Raw genomic sequence first — 19,690 nt, 5'->3', positions numbered from 1 at the left:
AACAAAACAAAGATTGGTGGTTAAACTAAGATTGGTGGTTAAACAAAGAAGAAATGGGTCAAACCCTAGAATCTCTCTTTCATCAGGACATGAGCACGTCTTTCCTTTTTTTATTTCCTTCAATTACGCAGAGAATCTATCTCCTTTTTTCAATGTTTTAACAACTATATCAAAAAGTGGTAGTATTTGAATTGCAAGTGTAAATAGACAAGGGACTTTCAACAATTTCCACCCACACTAAACCTACCACTAAACACAGATTAACTAGTGTTTTAACTTCACAGAATTAGATAAAGGAAAGCTCTCTCATATCTTCTACCTGTAGAGCTCCATTATTGAACCCTCAAATGTTCGAACACCAGACTAATGAAAGGAAAATGTACTTCGTGTCAGCCAAATCGTGCAAGAAAAATTAATGTCTCTACTTTTAGTTATCTGCAATATCTTTTTGATTTAGATGTCTCTGTGACACTTCAAAACTGTCAAATTCTGTCTCACAAATTTAGGAAGATAAAAATAACGAGTACATAACATAAACAAGAAGTTGTATTTACTTCTTCGCATAAGAGATGGCCATGGGGTTCTGAGGAGTAATCTTGAATCCTTGAAGGGCCTGCATAGCAATCAATGACTGCACATCATCTCCAAACTCTACGAATGCGATTCCAGGCTTGGCTTCAATCATTCGGACTTCTCTGAAACCAGGATACTGTTGGAAAAGTATTTGCAGCATCATACTTGTGGTTTCATAGGGCAGATTTTGGATGAATAGAATGTTGTTGGGAGCTGCATTAGCGTCTTGTTCACCCTCTTTTCCTTGGCGGAAAGAACCCTGTTTACATTAAGATTAATATGACATGTTTCTTCAGCACATATCTCAAGCCTCGCAAAGACAAAATTCACAAAACACAGATGAAGTTGTTCCAATATCATTTTTAGACCAAAATAAATATACATTAAAAAGAATTCAACACGAAAAACATAGGAGGGTCATACAGTTTCAGATAATTAGCAGAAATTATACTATAGAAGAGATGTTCAACAAGGTTCATAGGGTTGACGGTCTCTCTGGGGTCAAAAGGGAGTTGTACACCAAACCAAATAGGAGGAAATCCCTCTAGTTGGCAATAAACTTGTTCAATAAATTCCTTGTAGAGGCGTTGCTTTGATGTTGTCAGAAAATTAGCGCTCGAAGTTATAATATGTTACGTCTTACAAAAATGTAAGAAGAAAGGAGACAAAATCACTAAAAGAAATTGCGGAGATGGAAAGAATCAGTCCTTAAGCCTAGTTATCCTAATCAGCAGATGGCAGGAGGCTAGAAGAGGAGTAACTAGAGAGACTAGATCATAAAAATGTATCGAACTTACAGCAGCTCCTCCATTGTTTTGAGTATTTGCACTATTAGCTGCACCACCAGCTTGTTGCGTATCTTCAGCCTTTCGTTTTCTTTCAGCTGCGAACAGAGATTTATGTTAAATTCAACATTCTGAATCAACAGAAAAGTAGTTGATCATTTATGCTACCAGTTACATCAAGAAATTTAAGACTTTTTTTGCCGAAGTTCAAGCAATAACCATATGAGGTTGTAGTATCAGTATGTCTAAAGTATAAACATGCAGAATATGCATTTATCATTTGTGGCACACTTCCGCTGAACTCCAATTCTAAGAGCGTGATAAACTTGTTTAGGCTTGCTCACAAAACAATGACGCCTAATAGCTAAGTGAACACAATATTATTCAAGAGAAACTTAACAAAAAAAACTGCCACACTTTTGAAGTAACTTCACAATGCAATTTTTCACTATCATCTATGGTTGTAAACTTACTCTACGCAATTTTTCCAAGCATAGCTGCCCAAAGAACAAACTTACTCTTGTTAGAATTCCTCTAGAACCATAGGTTCATAGTGTTTCTAAGGTTCTCTCCATTGTCATCTATGGTCCTAACCTAATAATTGTTCGCAGTCACAGGATCCTCTTTTTTTGTGTTTCATGTTACATTTACACATCATCCTCATCTGAGATATTAACTTGCTCAATCATACTCATTAAAGATGTGAAATCATCAATCTCCCAGTCGTTCAGGTTTCTCTTGGATGAAACTTCCAACTCCCACTTCCTTGGGATCTGTCGAAGTGGTCCTTTACCATTCCTTTCTTCTTACGAGCAATAGCAAATAGGTTTGCTAGTAAGTATCTCAGGGGTGTTGAAGAGCACCAAGTTTGATCATGGTATGTTTATCTAGATTAGCTTTCATGTTATCAATACCCCTCCACACTGAAGAGCCTTAGACATCCTTGGTTTGTTAGTAATTCTCCCACCTGGTTGAATACCATATTTCTCCACTACAATTCTTCTCCAAAAAGCAGTTTTTTCTGGTGTTATTTAGCTAGAAGATCTTCATTCATTGCCTTTATATTTTTTACTCCTAGACCATCCCTCTCCAGAGGTTTGCATACTTTCTCCCAAGAGACCCAATCAATCCTTTTTTCCTTCATTGTTATCCCAATGGAAAATCTAAATCTTGGCATCCCAGAACCTCTTTGACATGTTCGCGCAATGGGAGGCAAGCCACAAACCCACAGTAGATGTGAAGAGGATTAATGGGCAAACTGTAAGGCATTTTTGGATTTCTGGGGGCAATGATAATAAGAAATTAACAATATAACTTTTTGTATTGATGAAGCAGAGTAGCATCTGCTTAAAGCCCTACGGTTATCCATCGTTGGGATACAAATATTCTTTTTCTTAACATTAATTCAAATTGTTTAAGCAACTATATTTTTCAAGAAAAGATTGCAATCATGGAGGGGGGTGAATACATATGACAACATTGCTTCCGCGTTAGCTGTGGCATTAAGCATGAAAGTCACAAAGGTTAACTCTGATTGGGAATGCTCAATACATATTCACTTACCTTTCTCTTCCTGCTTCTTTTTCTTGTCTCTTGGAATGAAGCTCCCATCTTCTTTAGCAACACAATCTGACTTTGTTTTTGCATATTGTATCCGCTGCAACCAGCAAGTCATGCATCATAAACAAACACAAGTTTAAACTCTAAATTTATAAACCTTCCATATTATTCCAATTCAAGTTCAACAAAAGTTTATAAGAAAAGTAAGACAACTATGTCCTTTTAGACATAAACAGTCCCTATGACCAAACTATTTTCATTTCAGAGATATATAGTGTCCGTGACTTACGAGGTCACATTGATCCCATTAGCAAGAGTGCAAAACTTAGCTAGAAGTGCATCACTAAGAAAACCAACATGTACCACTACGGTAAAAAATATTTACAAAGCCAGCAGCAATGTACATAATTAAAAAAGAGAAGGAACAGGGGAAAGTCCACTCTAGTTTCTAGAAATATAAGCAGAAAATTCGCAAACTCACCATTGGTTTGTCATAAAATGGAAAGCTTTGCATTTGCCGAACTGCATTACTAGCAGCTGTAACTTCACTAAAGACAACCCATGCTTGACCTCGAAGCTTGGCTGTCTTCAAGGCAACAACATCCAGAATCCTTCCGTATTGAGAGAATAAAGCGTAAAGGGATCTTCTCAACTCTGGCAAACCAAACGACTAAGAGTGGTCAAATAGGTTGCACTGGTACACTAACATGATACCATAACCATGTATTTTACATATCTCTTGAAGCACATAGTTGTTGACCACTTCAAGTTTAGATGTTTGGAATCCAGAACTTGTGGTAAACCAAAAAAGAAACAAAAGTATATGAAGACTTGAATGATTCATAGGTGATTATCATTCCGTTAGAGAGCATTTTCACACAAATGACAGATGATACTAATCTCAGATTCTCAGTTAACGAAAAGTGGAACCAACAACCCATTCATATTTCATACCACAGTGATACATTACCACTTGCATCTAGAGCGTCTACAAATTGCTTTTTGTCAACAGTTGGAAAAGGTATTACCTATGACTTGTTCACAGACACCACTATCAACAGTTTGAAATGTGAATGGTCACTTTTTTTTTGGATATTGACTATGATAGTCATTACAAAGGCATTGATACATCAATACGATGTGATAAGCACGATAATCACCGAATTTAAACCTTACAGAAACTAAGGGCCTAAAGCCCAACGAAACTACTAGCCTAAAGCCCATCTAACTACTTCATTTATACCCAAGAATCATAACAATGCTTTGGTTTGACTTCCATTTGGCACAGATAGTCCACCGCAATCATATTTTGGTTCCTACAACAATGTTTGGCTAGATTAGGGTTTTAAACTTTCAACAGTTGCCTCCAATGGATAATTACAATACATTTTAACCTGATTCCTTAAAAATGCTATTTTGACAAGAATCATAAAAAGATTTACAAACAAAAATCGGACCCCTATAAGAGCACAGGAAATTATATGAACTACTTGTATCTAGGTAACTCTAGAAAGATTAAGGAAGGTTCTAACAGTTCAAAACCTAGAAATAGTTTCGCCACTACATACGGAAGAGATCTGTAACCCTAGTTTTAGTACTAAGGGAACTAGTAAAAAAGCAAACAAAGTGAGAGACATCGGATAGAAAAGATAAACAGAAAGAGGGTTAGGGTTTAGATGGGAGCTTACCGTCTTTCTTGACCTTTTCGTTGAGATTTTTGATGTAAATGGTCTGATTCGGTGGAATGTCCCCTGAAAGCATGCTTGCTGCTGCTTCTACTACTACTACTGAGACTCGGCCTGAGAAAGAGAGAGAGGAAGGGAATAGAGACTAGAGAGAGAGGGAGGGAACAACTTCCTACCAAAGAGAGCGAACTGTTTTGTTTGCCAAGTCGCGAAGGGTATTTCCGGACCGGTCTCACTCCTCATGTCGCTAACGTTTGAAGTCTGTATTCCTTTGAGGCCCCGTAGAGGGGTGGGAAGGAAGCCCGAAAATCAGACCGATCGGGATGGCTCTAAGAGCATCTCCAATGCAAGACCCAATTTGAAACACCTAAATTGTCACTTGGAATTTTTTTTGTATTTTTCTTTACCAAAAACTCTCCCTAATCCAAAACTCAATTCGAGTCTTAAATTTATGTGACGTCATTTAATATTGAGATTCTCGAAAAGAAACTCAATATAAGAGCATCTCCAATGCAACACTTAATAAAAACTCAACTAATCTAATGTGTCAAGTATGAATTGAGATTCTCTTCCTTAGGCGGCACTATTGAGATCCTCAATTTAAAATACTTCTCAAATGATACACTCAAGCAACTCAACATTTATTTTAGATTTACTCTTAGTTTTTTATTTTGATACGTACATAAAATGATGATGTGGGCTAATTGAGATACTCAAAAGAAAACTCAATCTCAACATTTATTGTTGCCACATCATATTGAGATTCAATTTGAGTGTTGCATTAGAGAGTGTTTTCTGTTAAAAACTCAATTAATCTTAGGTGCCAATTTGAGTTTTTCAAGTTGAATGTTGCATTAGAGATGCTCTAAGAGATTTCACTTGAAGATCTAAATCGTCATATCAACAATTTTTATTTTTTAAATAGAAAAAAATATGTAGTACTACCTGTGTCAAAAGTAATTGATTCGTCTCCTTCCCTTTCTCTTTCAACTTATCTTTAGTTCTTCCCCTTTCTTCTACATCTTCATTCTTTCAAACACATAGTGTAGGTATGCAGTTTATTTCTATAGATTAATATAACTCTATAAATTTCTATCTTTATTGGTTGTTTTTTTGTCAAATAAGAATCTGATTACAATTTAGATCTACGTTCATCAATCTCAAATTGTTTATTTTTCTTCTTTCTTTCAATCAAACAATGAAAACTAAGTTTTACAGGGCCTCCCCATTATTGTTAAAAGGGCACTCTTTTAAAAGCACCTCCCATTTTTGAGTTTTTGCTTATAGGGGCCCCTCATTTAAGAAGCACGCTCTGCAAAACAGTTTGATCTAACGATAAAGTTAACGTCGTTAGGTTACCGTCTTCTTCCTTCTCAATCACCATATTCTTCATCACCTTCCTTCTCATTCATCATCTTCCTTCTCATTCATCTCTGGTTCACCTTCTTCTTCCTTCTCATTCACCTTCTTCTCTCTCTCTCTCCGTGCCTTCTTCCTCCTTCATTTTCATTCATATTCTTCTTCATCTCTAATTCACATTTTTCTTCTTCATCCTTCTCATTCATCGGTTCACCAGTAGCCGATAACATCAATTTATAGTCGATAACTTCTCAAGGAAGAAAACCCAATTTGTTCGTTTAGGGTTTAAGTTTGAGTTTTGATAGTTAAAGTTTAAATTCGGCCAAACCAGGCCCATAGTCTAACTTTAATTCGACATGGTCAGGCTGAACTTAAGTTGTGCTTCTTTTTTAAACTTTCAGGTGTGAATGCGAGCACGTGTCGATGAACCTACCCAAATTCGACTTGATGCTACCGAATTCAACTCCAGTGAGTAGTTTTGTTTAGGGGGTTGAATTCGGTTTGCCCATGTCGATCATGTCTACAACAATTCGGTCTGAGGACAACGAATTTAATTCCAGTACCAAAGATAGGCTATTGGAGTTGAATTTCGGCATGCTCGAACTGAAGTTATCTTACATTTTCGGTCTAGTCTAACCGAAGTTCACACTAAAATTCGGTTGAACCAAGCCGCACAATCCTTCGTGGATCACAAGTTTTTTTTTCCATATAAGCGAAAAATAATTCCTTAAACATGTAATAATGTGTTAGGGAATGTTCATGGACCTCTTTAGGGACGGAATCATGCCGAGAAATTGATTCTTTAGAGTCCTTTGATCTTTTTTTGAAATTTTTTTATTGGTTTACAATAAAGAAGATACCTCTAGATCTCAGAGTTTAGGAACAACAATGTGCTTAGAGACTTGAGTTTGGAGATGAAGATGATTTAGGGTTGAGAAATAAAAATAACTAATGTGGGTGATATAAACTACCAAAGAGGGTTTGTATACCCATTGCAGAGGGGCCTTATAAGCAAACTTGGTCAATGACAATTGACTAAGTTAATGTGTTCGTGGGGGCCTTTAACAGAAACGGGAGGCCCTATAAACCTTCCCTAAAATAACTTCCTGGTTATGTTGATTTGTGAAAATATATAATTTCTCCCTTGATAGTTCACTTTTTCATAAAGGTCGAACTATAAATTTATATGTTCTTGTTGGTTGCTTATTTTAACCAATCTAAAAATAAAAAATTTGAGAAGTTTCATAAATTTCAAGTTATCTTGATTTGTGAAAAATCAAATCGTGGCGTTCTTCTTCATAAATTTCCCATATTTTCATAAAAATCATAGTAATACGGTTTATTCCAAAAATCTTACTATTTTATGTTTCTTCTTTCAATCAATCAATGAAGGATATCAAAATTTTAAGTTTCATAAATTTTTGTTTCTCTTGATTTGTGAAAATGATATAATGAAATTTCTTTGTCTATTGATGTCTCTTGAACCTTTAGGTATTATAAATCCTAAGTTTTTTGTTTCTTTCTTCTTTCAGTCAAACAATTGATATAAAAAACAAGATTAAGTTCCATAAATTTTTATCTCTCTAGATATATAAAAATTAGATTTTAATTTTGATTTGTTATTTTCTATAATTTGTAGTGCATCCAATGTCCATATCTAGTTCAACATCGATGTCAAATAGTTTGACTAGTAGTAGTGGTCTTTTTTCTTACACACAATGCTCATTAGATGAGAAATCAAGTTATATCTCAAACTCTAATGAAATAACACAATGATATCTCAAAAACTGGGTGCCAGAGGTGAGTGGGTCTTGATACTTAGTTTGCGGGCTTACTTGGCACATTAGCCCATTTATCCTAGATTTATAGGGGCGATCTCGATAGATGATTTTGGCCAATATAGACTTCCAACCTTCGCCGTAGTTTAGCGAGTGAGAGAAGTGAGAGAAATTTTTTTTTTTTGGAGAGAGAGAGAATAAAAAAAAAAAATTTAAGGTCGCCGGCCGGAAATTTGGCCGGCGGGCGACTTATGCCGAAGAAGATGATGATGTGGCGTGACTTGGCAGAGAGAGAAAAAGAGATGGAGGAGAGAGAGTAACGAAAGTTAAAGATAACTGAAATAGGGGTCCATATGGGTATTTTTGCTAATTTAGGGGCTAGGCGGGAAGCTGGTCACAAAATTGGGGGCTATTAGGGAAATAACCCAAAAATTTTCATGTGAAAATTGTCATTTCAATTGCTTTAATAACTACATTCAAATTCGATTACAAAATAACTTATTATCTTGTTATGGTCAAATTATTTTGAATTTATTTGTTATACTATATAAATTTTTTTTTACGTTTGGTTATACAAGGGGCCCCAACTAAAGTTTGACATTGAGCCCCCAAATTCTCAGCCACGACTGCCACGACCATATTCTTGGAGCAGCTTATGGCGTGACGTGTGCTAGGATGGCACGTGCGAGCATATAGGCCGGAGAGCCAAAGGCAGGGTCGAAGGGGTCGGAAGCTTCCTTCGGCCATGCACGGAAGGTGTCTGGTGCATTCAAGTCTAAGCCATGAGCGAGTATGCTTAGTTGAAAGATTGATGTTTCCTTGTGGAAATAGGCAAAACAGGAACTTTGCTACTATAGGAAAGGGTGGTCTCCCTTCCTCATATGCATCCTGCATATGCCAAGACTTCGTGGGTGGGACGCTCGCCCATCTTACCAAGTGTGTGAAGGAGTTGAAGGAGATGTCCTTCGACCAAGGTGACAATGCGAACAATTTGTCGGATAGGACAATTGATGTGGAAGATCATCAAGTCCGATTGATTTAGGGATCGTAGAGTTGTAGCTAGAGACCAACTACGATCGTCGAATTACGAAGTAATTCGCGGCTAACTTCGATCGGATCCTACAACGGGTTACACATAAGAGTGACAAATTGATCTAGGATATGACTATTGGGAGTGAGATATAATCATGGGAGTGTCCCATAAACATATCTCATAGGCCTAAAAAGGAATTAGGCAAAGATAGTACAAAAAGGCCAAAAACAGGGTTTTTGGGCCTAGACCGGTTCGGGTACTTCTAGGACTCGGATTGGGCTGAATTTTGGAGGGTTAGTTGCTGATATAATAAACATTATATCTGCCAATTTTAGTGGTGTTTGGACACCTCCTCCTTAGGGAATTGAGAAAATACCAATAGTTGCTATTTTCGACTATTTCCCTAAATCTTATTCTAAAGAGTGTTTTAGGAAACCTAAAAGGAGGTGGATTCTTATTAGGGTTCTATATAAACACTCTTAGGGCAGAGAATAAGGTGTGGAATTTCTCTCTAAGCTTTCTTACTCTACCACATCAAGTAGAGAGGAGAAAGTGAGCTAATTCCCATTAACTATCAATCTAGTCAAAGGAGAAGGTGTTCTTCTTTTCCAACCACCATTGGTGTGCTAGCTATACAACAAGGTGGGAGATCAAATTGATTGCTCGTGTTCCAAGTAGAGGAGCTACACTTGAAGCTCTTGGTCTTCTTCAATCAATTCAACTAGTTCGAGGGAAAAGCGATTAAGGTAATCTACTATCTCCATTAGATTAATTACTAGTTTTGCATGTGATCCTGGGAATACTAGTGTAGACATTAGATGTCATATTTCCGCTATAAACACTAGTAGAAGGGTGTAAATCCCTACAGTGGCGTCAGAGCCTCTTGCCATTAACTAGTTTTTGCTAAGAATCGAACTGATTCATATGCTTGATAGTTTGAAAATTGAGTTTATAAAAGTATTTAAAAGGTGTTATAAAAGGTATTTTTAACTCATAATTTGATAGGATTCAATAAATTTTCAAATTGAGAATCACATTGATGATTAAAAGTGTTTTAAAAGTCTCAATTTGATTGAATTTCAAACTAATCCATGCTTGATTAAATTGATAGTAATGTTTAAAAAGATTTTAAAACATAAAATTTGATTAATTTTGAATTGGATTCAAAGATTTTTCAAAATTGATTTCAAAATTGTTCTTTGAAAAATTTCAAAAACCTAGATTTTGATCCAAAATTGGTTTGATTAAGAGTTGTTTTTAAGTTTTGGAAATTTTTGAAAAACAAAATTTTGGAATTTTAGAATTTTAGAAGTGTTCTAAAAAGAGTAGTTTTGACTTTAGGAAGCTCTCAAAACAAATTTGGAAAAATTTAAAAGTTTCTAAAAGTTTTAAAATTTTTTTTAGAAGTGTTATAAAAGGAATTTCAAATATTTAAGAAAAGTTTTAAAATTGGAAAATAGCAACTTAGAGTTGCATAAGAAAAAAAAAAAATTTTGGAAACTAGGGTTTTGAAAAACCCTAGTGTCCGGCCAGGAAGCTTCCTGGCCGGACCAGAAGCTCCTGGATGCGTCCCCTGGACGCGTCCAGAGCAGCTGCTGAGACGCGTCTTGAAGACGCGACCAGCAGCTGCGATAGAAGCTTCTGGACGCGTCTTTGAGACGCGACCAGCAGCTGCGATAGAAGCTTCTGGACGCGTCTTTGAGACGCGTCCAGAGCAGCTACTAAGGACGCGTCTAAGACGCGACCAGCAGCTGCGAAGGAGCTTCCTGGACGCGTCTAGGACGCGTCCAGAGCACTCGACCAGACGCGTCTTGGAGACGCGTCTGGGAGGTTCTGGGTGTCTCGGACTAGTCCGAGACACCTAGTGCTGGTCCGGTCCAGTACCAGACACGTCTAGGACGCGTCTGGTACATGGACTAGCGTCCTGGCTCCGGCCAGGACGAGACCAGGCCTTGATAGGCCTCGGCCAGGACATGCCGGCCCTATGGGCCGTGCTATGTCCGGACCTTGTCCGAGCCCTTTTTGGGCTTGGGCCGGGACTTGTCTAGGACTTGTCCTGGGCTTTTTCGAGGCTTTTCGGACCACGAAAAGGGACCATCATTCGAGTGGGAGTTTTTGCCAAATTTTTTTCCGATTCCAACCAAATAATTCCAAAATCAATCCGGGCCATCCAATAGCCCAAAACGGATTTCTCTTTAAATTGATTTATGAAATCATTAAGAATCGAACCAATATTTTTTCCGAAATTGACCCGGGCTTTCTCGAGCCCAAAACGGAGTTTTTCTTAAAGATGATTTTAGAAATCATAAAAGATAAAACCGGAAAGCACCACTAGTAGAATTCTTCGAATTTAGACTTAAGGTCCGTAATATGACATGTGATGTCAACAAAAGTATCTCCCAAGATAATCATGCATATATAATTCTTAGCCTTGATATATTATATGATTGCATGTGATGTGAATGCGGGAAACTAGTATGGTCATAGATTTATTTCTTTATTCTTGTTTTAAGCACGGATGGGTGCATGCTTTGTAATTAATTTTAATTTCAAGTTTATACGATCTGCGAATCGTTAGAGTCTTGTAATTAGAGTTTAGGGTCTATGAGTCCATTGAAGAAACTCGAGGATGAAATCCAAAGGCGAGTGGGAGAAATCAATGGAGGTTCAAAGATGGCGATCTAAGACGAACCAAAAGGCGAAACAAGAAGAAAACCAAGGGTGATTAGATCTTCTAGGTTAGGGGCCATACTAGGATCCATGTCTGCTTGATTTACTTTCTCGCGCGCATTTACTTACTTATTTACGTTTTATGTCGTGGATGTTAGTTAGGCTAAATAGTTCACTATAACAAACGCCAGACTAGCGTAAAAGTCCCCAAAAGTAATCTTGAGTAATCGCCTATCGAGATTAAGACACTCGTTGCGCCCTTGTTCGAGGAAGGTGGGTCGGCCTTCGCAGAGTACCTCCTCTACCTTGGGACAATGCGGGTAGGTCTATAGAAGAGGCCTACACGTCTAAATGGTTCTACTCAACGAGATCAGCAAGAGAGTCTTGGATACTCGAGGCAAAAGGATAGATTAGTCATTCATTAATGAAATCTATCAACCAAGAGTCATAAGGTATGATCAGTGAAGTAGTTCGCTCACCCGGAACGACGGAGTCAAAGGGTAGGGCCTTCTTCCGCTTTACTTCGAAGAACTGGGGTCTTGGAATCACTTATTCAATCGGGGACGATTTTATATTGAATAATGTGGGAAAACTAATGTTTTTCAAAAACGATAACGAGTTTTAAAACTTTGCCATTACTTTATGTAGTTTTAAAGATGACACAAGGAAACAAGTTCGACCTTGGAACATACCTAAGGAAGGTGTTAAACGAAAACATCCATGAAGGAAGGAATCGGGAGATACTTCAAATATTGGATGGAGAGTTTAAAAACAAGCTAAATGTCTCAGACTATCCATTTTTGGATTTTTTGACTGCTAAGGAAATAGAGCATCAAGAGGATGATCAAAAGAGGGCAGAACCAGAATCAATGACTCTTCGATTGTTATCAGCCATGGAGGCTACTCTTAACGAGAAACCTCTGAACATGGAAGTCCCCTCCATCACTCCGAAAACTGAGGATTCAATCCGAAGCAAAGCGAGAGTGGAGAGGTTTGATACAACCAGTAAATTATTGCGTCTGCGCCTCGAGAAAGGAAAACCAGTAGGTCCTCATGTTCGGCAAATGATAGAACTCTTTGCTAAACTAGAAGAGCTGGGTTCTCCTGTTAGCCAATCGGCGGCTAATGACATGATCCTCTATTCACTTCATGAAGGGTTCAATCTATTTAAGATGGAATATGCGATGAATGGATGGAACAAGCCTTTAGAGGAACTTGATGCAATGCTTCAGGCAGCAGAACGACTAACAATGGACTTGGAGCCAAAGAATAAGATTCTTGTGGCTCAAGAGAACAAGAGGCAAAAGAAACCCGCGTTAAAAGGAAAAGGCAAACGTATTGCTAAACCTCAAAACAAAGGTATTCAATCTACGTCAAGATGTTTCTACTGCAGTGGCATAGGCCACTGGAAAAGAAACTGCCCTAAGTTCTTGAAGGACAAAAAGAATGGAACAGTGGCTTCCAATTCAGGTATAAACAGTTAACTTATCAAATACTGAAAAATTCCCAAACCTTGGTATATGATACCTAAAATTGCCCTTTCATTGTGAATGTACAGGCGCAGCTGGGAACTGAGTATTTGGCTAAGGAAGACAAGATCCAAGAGGGAGCAGAAGCCTCGACTGCTAAGGATGCTGAAAGGGATCGAAGTCTACTTTAGGCACTATTCTAGATTAATCGTTTTCTAGTTTTTTAACATCATCTCTGTACTAAGTATTATGGAGAATCAATAAAGAACTTTATTTCTAAATTGAGATGTTAATAAGTGCTAAATTTAACAAACTATACCAAAAGATTCTAAAATTGGTCAAAAACCTATAAGATAGGTTCATCCCAATCGGAAAGGAATGAGGACAACAAGTCCACTATAACCAAAACATGAATCAAACTGACAAGAAAGAAAGCCTTGAGTCAAAAACAGAGATTGATCTTCAAACGTACTTCTAACCTATCCATATTTGGAGTGTCCAAAAGGATTAAGATGAAGAACACGAATCAAACTCTATCCTCCAAAATCTATTTAGTCTAGACATAGCTTCTCACAAAACTACCAAAATTCCGTCTAACAGCTAAGCTTGTAAAAGCATTACAAAACTAGCTAATATCTGACGCAATTTCTTTTAAAAGAAATTTGGGCTTCTTCCATAACTAATCAAGAGAACAAAGTGTTTGTTGCTCATGATAGTATTCTTCTAATAATTAGTACACCTAGTAGTCTGGGAGAAAACACTAATTATTAAAAGAATAAGTGGGAGAAAAGTGCAAGTCGATTTAATTCGATCATGAGAAAAATCATGGAGGGTCATGAAGAACAATCATGAAACTTGTACAAGTCTATTAAATTCGACCAAGAGCAACAAACTGCGGCTCCTTGGAAAAGGAAAGGTTAAAGACATGATCTTATAAACCTACCGCACAAAAGCGAATGTCATTCGCCGGAGAACTCTCAAAACAAGTGAAAGTGTCTCTAAAGGAATATCTTAAAGTAATTGAGAAAATTCCAAATTGTTGTTCAAAAGCCCTAAAAGGTCAAATCTCAAAGACACAGAAAATAAAGGTTATTTCTGAAGAGATAAAAGACCTGCGCAGAAACGGAAACTGACTCTAGATTTTGGCTAGAACCCAAAATCATCGTGGAATCCATATCTCGTCAAGACATGAAGCTTGATAATTTAAGTCAACAAAAGACCTAAATTGGTTTTCCAAAATAGAAAACTGAGAAGGATGGAAACATTCGTGTTTCCCGAAACGAGACAAGAAGAATAAAGATTCTTCCAATCAAGTTATGTCCACAAGCATGCTTCAGAAATCTATCGACGGATTAAAAGCACACAAGAGTTAGAATCTTTGATTCAAAAGGCAATCAGAGAAATTTGATTCCTGGAGAATGAAGAAAATCTTGAATCACGAGTTTCAAGAAGGTAAGTGGGAGTAAACAAACCTTCCGGGTCCGTATGCAGAGTACATACAAAAGATTGAGTACGACATAAGGTGTTGTATAACAGTAACGAACTGACTCAATAAAGGACCACACACAAAAGGATAAAATGCCATTTTGGGCATCTGAAGATCTATAAGCATAGATCAAAAGGATGATAGGACTAGAGAGACTCAGTACGCTGAGATGCTTGAGATCCGAAACAGAAAATCTAAGACTCGGAAAGTCTAAAAGAATTTCGACCCAAAAACTCATGACAGAGGGCGTTGCAAAACTCGGAGTCTAAAAGACACCGATGAGCTAGCACGCAGGAGAGAGACATTTATGTTCGAAATCATAAAGTCAATCATGTTGGACATGATTAGCATTTAAACATCCGAATTCGGATTGGAAAACCGAAACACTACTTAGTACATCCTAGAAGGCTAAAGGATGAAGTAGTACAAAGTTGAACATGTCATCGTAGCAAACTTCCAGACATGGAAGGAAAGTAGGCTAAAAGTGTTTTAAGCCGGGAACTGTTGCAAATACTACACAAAGAATTAAAGGCCTTAACTCTAGTAAAGATTACTAGATATTATCAAGGTTGAAGATAGTAATCTTCAAATTAATTGATAATAAGCAAAGTTTAAAACCGACTACCACGGTAGTCAAACTAAACTGTCACCTAAGACATAGTATGAGATTCATACACAGTCTAAGGCATGAGGTATAAATTTTAAACCTCGACAAGTAAAACTGAGTGGGTAAAAGGAGTTTTACGGAAGAGGCTCAGATTTACAACTCTCGTTATCAGAAATAATAAGAATTATTTCACCAGTCGTCTAAACTTGGTTTAGTGTTTAAACGACAGTCCATCGATAATAAAACGTTCCGAATAGGTTTGTCAGATACGTGATCTGATGAATGAAACCCTATTAAGTGAACTTGAAATATTTATTATCAAAAATCCCTGGTCCAGGTCATTGCATGGACAACAATGACTCACGAAGACTAGCACGGGAGTCGATGGGTTAGCGCAGTTTCATGGGCTATAGGAATAGTATATTCTATTCGACTACGTGGGTGTATAAAAGGTTTATACACTGGATAACCCTCAAATGAGAAGTACATCATTCGTGATGAACGTCAATACTTCTCATAAAGACAATTGGAGAGATTCCTCAAAACATGAGTGCTCCACTCATCTTATGTAAGGAATGCCCGACTTTGGTTCCGTTAAACGCCGCGCCGTAAAAGGAGGTTATAAAGACGGATACTGGGAAGGACAGGATAGACATGAAGTTAAGTGGGAGCGCAAGAATGGATTGTGTCACCCTAATCACATTAGGTACAAAGTGTCTCAAGGCCACTTGATGAGTAGCAACTGAAAATGCGTGGCCGCGCTCAAACGGATTAAAAGTTAATCGTTTGTCTTTTACAGTTGTACTCGGATATCAAGAAAGTCTGAATGACGTGACGTATCAGATGGGATACTAAATTGACACGGGAATCGAGGCATTGCACTTGTTCTAAGTCCAAGTGGGAGTCTGAAGGAGTTGAAGGAGATGTCCTTCGACCAAGGTGACAATGCGAACAATTTGTCGGATAGGACAATTGATGTGGAAGATCATCAAGTCCGATTGATTTAGGGATCGTAGAGTTGTAGCTAGAGACCAACTACGATCGTCGAATTACGAAGTAATTCGCGGCTAACTTCGATCGGATCCTACAACGGGTTACACATAAGAGTGACAAATTGATCTAGGATATGACTAGTGGGAGTGAGATATAATCATGGGAGTGTCCCATAAACATATCTCATAGGCCTAAAAAGGAATTAGGCAAAGATAGTACAAAAAGGCCAAAAACAGGGTTTTTGGGCCTAGACCGGTTCGGGTACTTCTAGGACTCGGATTGGGCTGAATTTTGGAGGGTTAGTTGCTGATATAATAAACATTATATCTGCCAATTTTCGTGGTGTTTGGACACCTCCTCCTTAGGGAATTGAGAAAATACCAATAGTTGCTATTTTCGACTATTTCCCTAAATCTTATTCTAAAGAGTGTTTTAGGAAACCTAAAAGGAGGTGGATTCTTATTAGGGTTCTATATAAAAACACTCTTAGGGCAGAGAATAAGGTGTGGAATTTCTCTCTAAGCTTTCTTACTCTACCACATCAAGTAGAGAGGAGAAAGTGAGCTAATTCCCATTAACTATCAATCTAGTCAAAGAAGAAGGTGTTCTTCTTTTCCAACCACCATTGGTGTGCTAGCTATACAACAAGGTGGGAGATCAAATTGATTGCTCGTGTCCCAAGTAGAGGAGCTACACTTGAAGCTCTTGGTCTTCTTCAATCAATTCAACTAGTTCGAGGGAAAAGCGATTAAGGTAATCTACTATCTCCATTAGATTAATTACTAGTTTTGCATGTGATCCTGGGAATACTAGTGTAGACATTAGATGTCATATTTCCGCTATAAACACTAGTAGAAGGGTGTAAATCCCTACAGTGTGCACGAAAGTGAGCATGTCTATGACGCAACCCATAGAGCTGACCTAGAATATGTCAGAGGGCATGATGCACGGGTTCCCTTGTCATAGGAGATGACATGGGACAGTACCTGGAGATAGGATACTTCGGGTTCCTTTGGAAGCTAGGTTGCATGTTCTCATGCCGTGTCAGGGCGTGCTACGTGTTATCCTATTCCATAAAGAGGATTGAGCTATTCATGGTGCCAGACCTTGATGTGCTATGTTGGGCATACGAAGCTAAGGTAGCTTATGACATGACGAATGCTCCTATGCCTAATGTCCGGATGGAAGCTGTGATGTATAGGTGTCGGATGCTTGAGACTAGATGGCAAGATCCGCATATGTGGCTTGGTGTGCTCTGCACTACTGTTGGTATCCTTTATAATGGCGAGAGTCCAGGACTCAAGAAAGCGTTGTACTGGACGGCACGAGCTATGCTCGTATGTTGGGACACTATGGTGTCATGCCGCATTATTGGCGAGACCAAGATGACTTGATAGTCGATATGCTCCGAGAAGTTCGGCAAGGCTGCTATGTACTATGAGGGAGTGCATGGCGCCACATGGTTCGTCATGATTTGATATTCCACACTATTGGCCCGTGTGTTTTGACCGTATTATGCCGGGTCGACCTAACGGTCCGTGACAATTGGTATCAGAGCCTGAAGGAACAGGCTAGAGTTTTGCGCTCTAACCCCATTGGTAATAGGTATCAGAGCCTATGAGATAGGCAAATGAGTATATTGTTCTGGTCCCAGTGATAATTGAATTCAGAGCTTAGAAGCTCAGGAGATGTGTTCCAAGAGCCTATGTGGTGGTAAATGGATGTGTGTTTGGAGCTTGTATGGGAAAGAAAGATGAGATATCCCTCAGAGCATGTGGTATGTTAGGAGGTATGCTTCCAGAGCCTGAATGGCAGGTTCAAGGGATGGTTCTCTGATTCCATGATAGTTGGTGTCTATGCTCCAAGAGTGAGACGAAGAGTTTAGTTATTCTTGCACTGTGGTATGTTGGAGCGTGTACGAAGAGCTACGTCGAGAGCATGGTTTCCAAGAGAAGGCTTTCAGAATGAGACGCATTCAGATAGTATTGTCTCTGAAGCTATTATGCAGAATGGGATCTTTGTCAAGGGATGCATGGTGCATAAGGCGACGAGAGTTCCGATGGAAGGAGTGGCCCGTGTGCAAGGAAGCTACAGAGGTACCTATCTTTGGATCCTATGTTTCTTTGAGTACGAAGGACATATGCCGAGTTGAGATGGAACCGTATTGGCACAAGGAATCATGTGCGCATTAGGTACATCATATGTTAGAATCCTTTGAGAGGAAGAACACGTGCTAGAATGGAGTTAAGATGCACATTGGTTGTCGTATGCAAGCTTTGGTGCAGAGTTCAATATGGCAGCTATGTTTGGTATGATGATATATATAGTCCTTTGGATGGACAACATGTTTGGTATGGAAGCTTACCAAGATGACAAGTAGAGTTAGGCTAAGAGCTTTTGTTAAGAAAATCTGAGGAACCTTGTTGGATTGGAAACCAAGAGTGGAGCCATGTTGATCCAAGTAACAAATTAAGTGTTGGAGCAAGGTATGGCAACAACGTGTTGAAGGATACTCTCTGATGCTTAAGTCGAAGGTAGCATCGAGTGACTTGTGATGCTGTGAGTTCAAGCTTCTTACAGAAGACATGGGTCAAGAGTAAGATAGATGGACATTGGACATTGTCGGGCAAGTTGGTTCTAGATCAAGTTGTGCTTATGTGGTATGTGCACGATGGAGTTCGGCACGGTATGGTGTGAGCGCATTTTGAGTTCCAAAGAGAATGGACTCACTTGAGATGAGACATGTATATGCTAGCACGGGGATGTTTGGTATGTTGCATGAGTGCTATAAGCCGATACCAACATCGAACCTTATGGACATATTGGCGTGAAATCTAGAAGACAGATTCACGAGACCAAGTACAAAATTGATGGTAGTCGGAACCGAGTTCAAACCGTCAGGTAATACGAGGGTTGTTGTATCTGAAGTGGATCGGCCCATGTTTGAGTTATACTTTGGAGGTAAGTTGGAGAATTCATGCCTACAGTGTGCAACGAGTACATAGTGACAGAGGAGAGTCAAACTCACATTATGGGATTTCAGGATGGTGTGTCGTGGTGAAATTAATCATTGTTCAAGTGTAGGGATAGTTGGGACTGAGCTCATTTCGTCAGAAACATATGAAGACGTCGAGTTTGAAATTGAGTTGTAAGTCGTATGGTGATGCATAACATGTGTTGGAACTTATGAAGTGGTACATTCATATGTGTTCGAGAAAGACACGAGCCTACCAAAATGCTCGAGTTAAGGAGCATCGCCAATGATTCAATGGCAAGTGTGTGTCTTGATGTAGTCGGAGGACGTTCCCAAGAGTATGCCATGAGTGGATGGTTTGGTACCATGTAGTATCTCACGAGGAGAAGCTACCTTACTCGCTAGAGTGGACATCTGAGGCAACACAATAATTCCCCAAGGTAGGGACGATATGGATGATGCTTGGCGCACGAGGCGCAGGGTAGAGGAACACAAGCAGAGGCTTGGTTTGAGTGCACAGAGGTAGGGGTGGGAATCGGGCGGGCGCGGACGGGCTCGGGCAACAATGAGCCGGACTCGGGTGGATCGGGCTCGGATAAGCCGAGCCCGCGGTAGGGAGTCGGGCGGATCGGGTCGGACAAAAAATGCCATATTGGTGCCCGTAGCCCGACCGAGCCCGGCTGCCCGAGCGGGTTCCAACGGGCTCGGGTTATTTTAT

General features: G+C 39.0%; 1 protein-coding gene across 1 annotated transcript; it reads right to left on the bottom strand.

Moving 5' to 3' along the window:
- Positions 1-401: 401 nt before the first annotated feature.
- On the bottom strand, positions 402-4,968 carry LOC147557782 (U2 small nuclear ribonucleoprotein B''-like). Its single transcript, XM_086659370.1, has 5 exons — positions 4,607-4,968; positions 3,400-3,572; positions 2,922-3,015; positions 1,371-1,456; positions 402-832 (listed from the first exon to the last, which is right to left on the bottom strand). Exons 1-5 carry the CDS (start codon positions 4,677-4,679, stop codon positions 551-553), a joined length of 708 nt encoding a protein of 235 aa, XP_086515496.1. The 5' UTR covers positions 4,680-4,968; the 3' UTR covers positions 402-550.
- Between the last annotated feature and the right edge of the window lie 14,722 nt (positions 4,969-19,690).

The sequence above is a fragment of the Eschscholzia californica genome, unplaced genomic scaffold (genome assembly GCF_041429995.1).
Source record: "Eschscholzia californica isolate CP2 unplaced genomic scaffold, dmEscCali1.0.p SCAF_2, whole genome shotgun sequence".
Taxonomy (NCBI): Eukaryota; Viridiplantae; Streptophyta; class Magnoliopsida; order Ranunculales; family Papaveraceae; genus Eschscholzia; species Eschscholzia californica.
The sequence above is the reverse complement of the archived record's forward strand: the minus strand, read 5'-3'. Positions and strand labels throughout refer to the sequence as shown.